This window comes from Cotesia glomerata, linkage group LG2 (assembly GCF_020080835.1).
Source record: "Cotesia glomerata isolate CgM1 linkage group LG2, MPM_Cglom_v2.3, whole genome shotgun sequence".
Lineage (NCBI taxonomy): Eukaryota > Metazoa > Arthropoda > Insecta > Hymenoptera > Braconidae > Cotesia > Cotesia glomerata.
Window position 1 is genome coordinate 17,381,030 of NC_058159.1, and position 10,573 is coordinate 17,391,602.

At 33.5% G+C, this 10,573-nt stretch overlaps 1 protein-coding gene and 1 long non-coding RNA gene across 2 annotated transcripts; one reads left to right on the forward strand and one right to left on the reverse strand.

Annotated features, from left to right (window-relative positions):
* Positions 1 to 3,726, reverse strand: LOC123259026. The gene has a single exon (XM_044719285.1). It carries the CDS (start codon positions 3,724 to 3,726, stop codon positions 1 to 3), a length of 3,726 nt encoding a protein of 1,241 aa, XP_044575220.1.
* A 4,129-nt stretch (positions 3,727 to 7,855) lies between these two features.
* LOC123258908 lies at positions 7,856 to 9,451 on the forward strand. Its single transcript, XR_006508169.1, has 3 exons — positions 7,856 to 7,872; positions 7,979 to 8,031; positions 9,026 to 9,451. It is a non-coding gene; the product is annotated as an uncharacterized LOC123258908 (long non-coding RNA).
* Positions 9,452 to 10,573: the final 1,122 nt, after the last annotated feature.

Genomic DNA, 10,573 nt, shown 5'->3' on the forward strand with positions numbered 1-10,573 from the left:
TTAAATACTATTGGGCCTTTTGTACCCCCAAGGTACAGTGTCTGTGCTGGCCTCGATTAATTGGCGCTTATCATCAGCCCAACTGAGAGCAAGTTTCTCCTGCTTTATTGTATGTACTTGATGTTTTACTTTTATCATGTACAACTCTTTTCTTAACAATACGTTTTCAAACAGACACCGTTTGAAGTCATCAAACGTAATTGTCTTCAAGGCTGATCCTCCAACACCCTTTGCCCGTTTCTTGATCCTGTCCTTTTCCTTTTCAGGATTATAAATCTCGAAGGCATACAGCTTGGCCCTGAGACCCACGAATTCGGACATGATTTTTCCGTTGTTCTCGTCCTTCATGAGCCCCAGGACCTTTTTGTTTGCCAACGGCATGTTGAAGACATTTTGGGGCGGGTAGTCGGAGGTATCAAACCTTGAGATATCACGTTTGATGTCTTCATATACATTCGGTACATTAAATTGGTAAATAAGACTATCTGTATCAGTATACAATAATTTAGATGTCGTTTCATAATTTTTCATTACATAATTATAATGGAAGTCGTAGATAAAAGTCTTGGATAAGTCTAATATACTGAAGCCTACATAGATTGGCTTATTAAATAAAACTTTAGCTTTTTTCATTTCAATTATAGCCATATCCTCATCAAATATAGTAACACTGTGGAAAGTTGGCTTACAAATCAGGTCTGATACCTGATAACGCCCCTCCCACTTTGTTCTTAACCAAACTTCTTTGTATTTACGAACATTTTCCATTGTTTTTCCGAATACCGCGTTGTTCATCAACTTGTAAAAATTTTTCTCAAAATCATTTTTAGCAAGCTTTCGACACTCAGTATTTTTATCAATATATGATTTGAGCCAGTCTGACTGCTCAAATTTCAAGGCTCTGTGTATTTTCTTAAGTTCTAGACCTAAATCTAAACATTGTTTTAAGTTTTTATAATGTATTACATAATTATTTTTATCATACAATGTTGTTGTTAGTTTTTGTTGCTTGCTACCGGGTGGTATAAAATGTTCAGGGCAGAGAGGCAAATCTTTATGTAGATCATGTAATTTCTCAGGATAGTGTAGGTCTACTTCAAGGATGTAGCCTACACTTTCATCATCATTGAAAAACTGATCTACATTATCTACCTCTTCAACCCATTCAAATTTACCCTTTGGCAGTGACATACTCATTGCTGCACCATACAAATTATTTACATCATAGTACATTAAATAGGTTTCAGGGTTGCTTGAATCAAAATCTCTACCCATGTACCGGTTGTTAGCTTCGGCATACCTATTAGCACACATCGATACCCCTCCGCGAACACCCTTTTCAATGAAAAGAAGCATTTCGGGATCAGTCAATAGTTCAAGTTCCACACCGGTATGTTTTAACATTGCTGAGTTTGATAGACCGGGAACCGTATAAAAATGAAGTGCATCTAGATTGTATGTTTTGAAGCAACTGTGTCTAAAGTTTTCAAAAACATCAGCCAAGAGAAGTACATCTGTTTTTAAATATAGATCTGAATACTCTCCAAGCGTGTTGATATTAAACTCATTCCAGACTACTTGAGCAAACGTATAATCATCATCGGAAATAGTAGAGTTGGTTAATTTTGAAAAAAATGAATCTTGATCAGGTAACTGTTTTTCATCAAGTCTTTCAATACTATCGATGTATTCATATGGGAATACACCCTTACGTGTTGCTAATTTGAATTTGCTAGGGTCAGGGTAGTGAGATTGTGTAATTTTCTTATCGGTATCATCAAGGTATGAAGCTAATTTTTCTAGACTTGAAGCCATAAATCTGAATGAATCAATAAATCTTAAAGAGACTGAAGTATTTTTAACGTTTTTTGTGAACGAAATGTATCGCTCTTTATTAATAGGTAATAATGAAACTTCTCCTTCAAATAGTGTGGCTAGAGATTTAATAATGAAGTGTGAATCGTAACCGGATAAATTATGAAAGACAATGGGAATAATAGTGGATTTCTGATAGTTAACGTTACATGACTTATGAGCTGCATTTCTGTAATTACCTGTAAAATGGCAGTGATCATAGACTTTATCAGAAGCGGAAGTAATCGGTTTTTCACAGATATGACAAACAGTTGACTGATTATGCCTATCTTGTTGCTCTTTGGTAAGAGGTTTCATTTTGATAGGGTTCTTTAGAATTTTTTCAAAGTCTAGAGCTAATGACTCTAATTGTTTAACAAACCAGTTGATGCAATCAGGAGAACGGTTTAATTCAAATCTCGATAGTGTGTTATTATAGCTACAATGTACATAGTAAGCAATACTGTGTGGAACATGTTTATGAACTATCTTTTCATCATCTCCCGGGGGTTCGAGTATGCATTCTAGATCCGCGTAAACTACAAACGGTACAGTATCTTTAGAATTAAAATCTTTGAATTTTAAAATTCGATTTTTTTCATTAGGAAAGTTCATACGAACTTTGTTAGATTTGAAACAATCTACTCGGTGATCTTCATAACATTTTTTAAGTTTAAAATGATTCAAGCAACGATCGCAAAAGTACAATTTGTGTTTACCTAGAGATATTTGACTTTTAATTAATCCAGAAAGATTATGTATCCATGTAAAATGATGGATTGACTCAATACTATCTAAATTATCTGTATAATTTACACTTTTTTTAATCATTAATAAATGAATTGTTGGTATTTTTGACTCAAAGTTACTTAAATACAATGGGATAACAATACTTTTTTCATACTTTTTACCCGTAAATTCTGACTCTATACCATATACGTTGATGCTAAGATTATTCATCTTTTCAAATTTTGACACATCATTAAGTTTAATTGGAAACTCTATACCTTCATAGTTCAATCTGATGCTGAAGTGCCGGTATTGATCTGGTTGGTCAGGACAGAGAACAGGTGGATGTAACGCAGCATTAACACACCACAGGAAGCAGAACTCATCATTGTTTTGGATATTCGTAACCGCTTGCCTATCGATGATATCCTTCGGTAATCTGACGAAGGTAGCGTTTCCAACTTGAGTTGGTGTAAATCTTGACATGGTCACCATTAAACTGTTCGGTCCAAGTAGACTCCATCCGGAACCCTCATGCTCAAAATCTTCAATTCTTTGACGCAGTTTATCATGGACATGTTCACTGTACCATTTCTGAAGAGATATAGCAGGGAGAATCTCACGGCTTTTGGTGACAAATGATTTCCTCTCTTCGATATCTTCTGGTAGCTTTCGGAATGTGCAGAATAACTCAACATTAACTTTCAACCCTGCCAGATCTTTTAAGGCACTCTGCACCTTGTTGATGATGATGTTCCGTGAGGCCTGGAGAAATGATGCTGGATCTTTGTGACGCTGGTTGATGACACATCCAGTCTGGATGTTACCAGCAAAAGCATTCTCCAGGTCTTGCCATTTGACTCCTTGGTTGAGATCTCCACCAACAACTTGGTTACCGAGCCTGGAGAACTGATCGGCAAACCAGTTGAGTTGGTTAATGTGTGCTTGAACACTTCGTCTCACTTGAATTGTTGTTCCAGGATCCAGTAATATAGTGTTGAAGTATTCAATGGTCTCCTCACACACTCGTGAACACCTTTGACGATGTTCATCAGTGAGCTGCTCTCCCAATAGATCAGCATATGAGACGGCAATAGTGTCTACCAAGTTTTTGAGAGCCTCGATGAGGTTATGTTGTGCCATTTTTTGGGAAGATACGCACTACTGTCTATTTACACAATATTGAAGTTATGCACACTGTTTGTAGGTTATGTACACTGTTTATAGGTTATATACACTGTTTATAGGCTATTTACACTGTTTATAGGTTATGTCACTGTTTATAGGTTATATACACTGTTTATAGGTTATATGCACTGCTTTCAGGTTATATACACTGTTTATAGGTTATGTCACTGTTTATAGGTTATGTACACTACACAATAGTTTTTGCACACTGGACTATACTCGCGTACTTCACAACACTTCACTATATTTTATAACACTGAAAACTGTTTAATCACGAGAGATGTTTCACTGGAGACTTGTACTTCGTTTTTGTGAAGTACACTCTCGGCGAGCTGCTTATATAGGCAGAAAATACTGCGCAGTTACCCCCACTCCTCTACCTCAAAAACGGTTTGATGACGTCATCTACTGCGCAGTAAGAAAATTCTAGAACAGAATGAGTCATCTACTGCGCAGTTACCCCCACTCCTCTACCTCAAAAACGGTTTGATGACGTCATCTACTGCGCAGTAAGAAAATTCTAGAACAGAATGAGTCATCTACTGCGCAGTTACCCCCACTCCTCTACCTAAAAACCGGTTTGATGACGTCATCTTCTACGCAGTAAGAAAATTCTAGAATGGTATGAGTCATCTGATCCGTGGAAATTTCCCCCACCCCTTTCACAAAACAAGTCTAAACCTGTTTGATGACGTCATCTACTACGCAGTTACCATGACCTTGAACAGGTTCAGACCTGTCAGATGACGTCATCTACTACGCAGTTACAAGTAATGAAAGCTACCACCAGATGGCGCTGCGTGAAATCCTTCTCGCAAGTAGTTGTCATAACTTCATTTTGAATACATAAAACATGGATACATCATACTCCAAATGCATAATCCTGAACTATTGATCTGTAATGGCAAGCCTAAAGCAGGTTAATAGTTGAGGATGCTTTTTTCTAACCTCAAAATGTTGAACTTAAATTCAAAATGGCGGGAAAATGGCGGATTTCAGACTCAGATAGCACCCACCAGATGGCGGATTCAAAATGGCGGATTTCAGATAGCAGATTCAAATGGCGGAGTTCAGATTCAAAATGGCGGAAGTCAGACTCAAAATGGCGGATTTCAGATAGCGGATGACGGATAGCAGATGGCGGATTCAAATGGCGGATATCAGATTCAAAATGCCGGAAGTCAGACTCAAAATGGCGGTAAAATGGCGGATAGATTTAAAAATGGCGGCAGAATTCACCACCAGCGCCACCTACACCCAAGTCGATAAAAACCTCGTCCATAACCTCAAAAATGTGGTAAAACATGTCATCCATATCGATCGTGATACCTACTGTCGGTAAAACAGATCCCCTCCACATCGATGGTAATACCTACAACCTCGTCCATAACCTCAAAAATGTGGTAAAACATGTCATCCATATCGACAGTAATACCTACTGTCGGTAAAACAGACCCCCTCCATATCGACGGAGGGTACTTAGCATGGACACGAACCCACAAATCTGTTTTACCGACGGAGACGCACCCCCCCTGTTTAACTACTTATAAACAATAAATAATAATGACCAAATAAATTTCAAAAAAATAAATCATTTATTCAAAATACAATAAAATAAAAATAAAGTGGAAAATAAATAAAAAGTGTATGTTAATATTTGTTTATTTGTTATTCGTTCATTTTATTTTTATGTAATGAAATACTTTTTTTTTCTTCAATTATTTTAATAATTTCAGACAATAAAAAAAGATATAATACAACAAATGGAAAAAATAAATAAGTAATGAAAAAAAGAGTTCTTTTTTTTTATTATTCATTCTTTTTTTTTATGTAATAATAAAGTACTTTTGTTTTATCAAGTATTTTTCCAATTTCAAACAATAAAAATAAAAAAAGATGTGAAATTAATGTAAAAATAATGAAAAAAAAAGTGCTTTTTTTTATTATTTATTCTTTTTTTTTATGTAATAAAGTACTTTTGTTTTATCAAGTATTTTTCCAATTTCAAACAATAAAATAAAAAAAGATATAAAAATAAAATAAAAAAAAAATAAGTATTTTTTTTTTTTTTATTATTATTCGTTCATTTTTCTTCTGAAGTAATGAAGTACTTTTTTTTTTTTTTTTTTTTTTTTTTTCAATTTTTCTGATTTCAGACAATAATAAAATAAAACAAAACAAAAAAGAAAATGCATAAATGATCGTGTTCACGCTTAAGCCCTAATTAGGGCATGCAATTTTTTGTTTTGTTCAATTTAATGATGATAAAAAACATGTAGTTATTTATTTATTCTAATAATTTTTTAATAATCATAGCGAACAAAGTTTTATCTTTTATTGTTTTATTTTATATGATAAAATTAAATCAATAACGGAATTTGACGGTTACTTCGTTTATTCGTTTTTTTTGTTTTTTGAATTTTCCCGCGAGTAGTATTATCCCCTCTGTAGGTCGAACTAATGAAAAATTTTAACAGATGATAAAACAGTTAGTAATTATACCATCATGTATGTATAGTTTCTGCTTGTTTTATAGTTATTTCAATTCTGTTTATGAAAAATAATACATATGGCTGCCAAAATCGCAGAAAAAGTCACCGAACTGACAATCGAAAAAAATTAACTGTATCGAAACGGAATTATTTTGACACGCAATTTTCACAAGGGTTTTGATAAACTTCCTCAGGAATAAAACAAAAAAAAAATTAAATCGTGAAAATGAAAATGAAAATATACATATGTTGACAATAATAATCATAATCATTATAATAATAATAATAATAATAATAATAATAATAATAATAATAATAATATTCCGTAACTACCATTCCGTCACCGCTACGGTATTGACGTGACACCGGTGCTGCCCTATCTGCCAGGAGATATTCCCCAGGTTGTTGAGAATGACAGTTGCAAAATTTATTGGAACATGCCGTTTGCAACAACTCGGCGGATAGATCACAACAAACCTGATATTGTGCTCTTCGACAAGGCTACTCGTGACATTTATGTCATTGAGTTCTCGGCCCCGGCTGAATACAACATCTCAGCCAAAGAAGAGCACAAAAGACAGATACATCAGGATCTCCTGTTTGAAATTGGCAAACTTTACCCAGGTTACCGTGTCAAGCTCGTCGTCCTGATTGTTGGCGTCCTCGGAGGGATGAAACAGTCTTTTGTATCCTCACTTGCCAGAGTTCCAGCTTGCTCATCAAAAGCTGAATTCTTGGCGGTCAGGATGCAGAAGGCTGTCATACTAGGTTCCCTCCGTCTACTTAGGAAAATGACTTTGGCCTGCTGTGATCACTAACCGCCTTGTTGTGCGGAGTGGTACAGCAGTAATGGATGGAGCTCAGGCTGGGCCCTCGGAGAATCGGACTCCGGGGACAACCCCCCTGAGCATTTAATAACATAATAATAATAATAATAATATTGATATTATTTTTAATGGTATCAATGAATTAATAATGCAAATAATACTAATAATAATATTTATCAGTATTATAATTATTGCTATGATTATTAAATTATTGAGCATTAGAGTATGGAATTTAAGTCAACAATTTCCTTAATTAAAATTTTTAACTTCCCGTTTAAATTTAATTTTCATTGCTATGTTATCTGAAGGAGTCTTAAAATAATTAAATAAAACATTTTCATTTTATTTCAAATTTTATTATTATCATTATTATTAATTTCATAATTGTTTTTATTTTTATTATCATTGACTAAAACTATTATTATTGACATCTCTTCTTTATTAATGCGAATCTTACAATCTCGGAATGTTCGGAAATTGTATTCTGGAGGGGAAACCTAAGACAGGTTTTCCGTTATTATGTACTATTTCACTAGGTGGCAGTGAACTCGATCAGCTGTTAAAATTTACAAAGATCATAAAGGAACAAATATCTGGAATTGTTTCTGATAATAATTTAACTATTTCATTTATTAAATTGTTAACGTTGAACGATTAATAAATTAATTTCTTTATTTATTATCGTTGAACGATTAATAAATACACTTTAGTTTTTTTTCCATAAGATTTATCAGGACTTCGAGATATTAACGTACGGATATATCAAAAAAAAATTATTACAGGTTAGTTGTATTATACATAAACATAATGACAATCTGTATATTTGTTAGCTTGTGATATGTTGTCTTTAAATATTAATTTTTTTTAATTCTTTCATTCTATTTTCAGTTTATCTTAAAAAAGTTCATGTAAAGCTTCAGAGTGAGTCAAGAATTGACCAGGTAAATTTTATTTTACTTAATTTCATAAATATATTCATTTTTAACTTCCCGCTAAAAATCTCAGATTTTCAAAAATCGGGAAGTTATTGTTTTCACCCCGTTTTACAAAAATCGAGTTTTCATCAGATCTCGACGTTTGAAGGTCACAGGAAGCTTCCCTGACTATTTTTACGATGATGTCCGTACGTCTGTATGTATGTATGTGTGTGTGTGTGTGTGTGTGTGTGTGTGTGTGTGTGTGTGTGTGTGTGTGTGTGTGTGTGTGTAAACCTCTTGTAACTTTTGAACGACTTGACCGATTTCATCGCGGTTGGGGTCATTCGAAAGGGCTTCACTAAACTTAGATTTCCTGAAAATTTGAACCGATTCGGACCGGTAGATTTCGAGAAAATCAAAAAAAAGTGAAAAAAAAAGTTGTTTTTTTTTCATTTTTTTTAAATATCTCCGAATTGGCTGAACCGATCGGTCTCAAAAACTAATCAGCTCTTAACCTTGAAAACCCCCATGGATCGCCACCGAAAACGTCAGAATCGGTTGATGCGTTCGGGAGATATCGTTGTCGAAAAAAATCAAAAAAAGTGTTTTTTTGTAATAACTTGGAAATTCATGGCTCGATCGATTTAAACTTGAAAATTTTTCATGGAGCTTCAAAAACTGCGTCGATTGCCGCCAACCGCGTGAAAATCGGTTCATTCATTCAAAAGTTATTGCCGTTTGAAAATTCAAAAAATTGTATCTTTAAACTGCTATTAGATTTTCGAGCTCGAAGAGCTCAAATTGACACAAAAATAATATTTTTGAGCTCGAAGAGCTCAAAAACGTAATGTCTAGTTTAAAGCGTTTCAGTACAAAATGAGCGGGAAGTTGCAGGGATGGCCTTTAGGGTAAACCGTTTTTCTAATTTTTTTTAAGAGAAGCTTTAAATTTGGTTAAGTTTCTAATGCCGTAGCATAATTTATTATTTACATGTTACTAATTTTTCTTTTTCTTTCAGCAATACGTGGTGGTCAACTGGTTTGGGTCGTCGGCGTCACTATTATTCAATTTCTGCTTTCATACAGCAGTCGCAATCAAATTTTCTGCTATTAAGCAGTAGCGATTTCATAAAATCTGCTAAAATTAGCAGTCGTTTTGAAAGTTTCACTTTTAGCCAGCAATTGAGCGCTTATTTTCTGCTTTTGAATAGCAGTTATTTGATAAGTTCTGCTACTAATCAGCAGTCAAATATTAATATTTCTGCTCTCAGTTAGCAGTCGTTGTAAAAGTTTCACTTTTAGCCAACAATTGAGCGCTAATTTTCTGCTATCGAAAAGCAGTCAATTAATAAGTTTTGCTACTAATCAACAGTCAATTTTAATATTCAATCAACCATACTGTTTCTTATTAATTATAGTTTATTAAAGTGTAGTATTTGTTTTGATCCAGTTGGAGTTTAGCTTTGAGAATCTGCTATTTGCGTAGTTCAAAATGATTATATTATAATTATTATCTTTTTTTTTTTATTTTTCCATATTACTTGAATTTATAAATATTTTTTTCTGTTTTATTTAATAAAATACATAAATCTTGAATTTTACAAAAATTGTTCACTTACTTTTTTACCCTTTCGTTGTATTTTTAATCGCAAAGACTATTAATAAATTTTTTCTTTATAATGGCATCTACCGACAAACTAGATCATCTGAATATACTTCAAAATCAAATGTTAGATGACAACTATATTGGATAATTTTGCATATATATTATATTCGAATTTTGGTTATGCAGTCCGCGAATCTTGGCAAGTTCAATGTCCCGAACTTATTGAACCTTTTAAATCCAAAAAATCATATACAAATTTTACACAGTTGTGAAGGAGAGTATAAAGACGGAAATTTTTCAAATGGCCACTGGGTCTGTAGTTTCTACGATACAAAAATTTATATATATTTGATTCTATCGGAAGCAACATATTACACGACAAACATAAGCTATTTCTATCCCGGTGTTATCCCAATTTTCCCTTTGAATCAAAACGATATTTCCTAAAGTCCAACTTCAAACGAATGGTCTTGATTGTGGGGTGTATGCAATTGCATTTGCAACTTCACTTGCTCTTGGAGAGTGGCCAATAGCCGATTCATTTTCCTCATGATCATGATCAGATGCGACCACATCTTTTGAAAATATTTCAAAGTAGAGCTGTTGAAACTTTTCCTCGAACAATTAATAATCATCAGTCATCAAATATTAGAAGTACTGTATATTACCCAAATCATAAGATTAATGTTGGCCCTATTTTCAAACCTATTGGAAATTTAAATACTGTGAAAGAAGATCGCTCTGGATTTATCAAAAATTATTAGTTGAATCGATCAAAAATCGATTCCAACTTCAACAACCAAAATTAATGACAGCATTAATAATAATAATTCATTAAAAACGAACTGTCAAAGTATTGATCAACTTCACAACGTACAATTACACCATCAGAAGCAAAGTATAAATATATTAATAGTCAGTCAAAGGAATTTAATACCTCAAAAAATGATTCTATCAATCT

Excerpts from the sequence above, each read along its gene's own strand:
- LOC123259026 (XM_044719285.1), bottom strand. The coding sequence starts at position 3,726 with ATGGCACAACATAACCTCATCGAGGCTCTCAAAAACTTGGTAGACACT.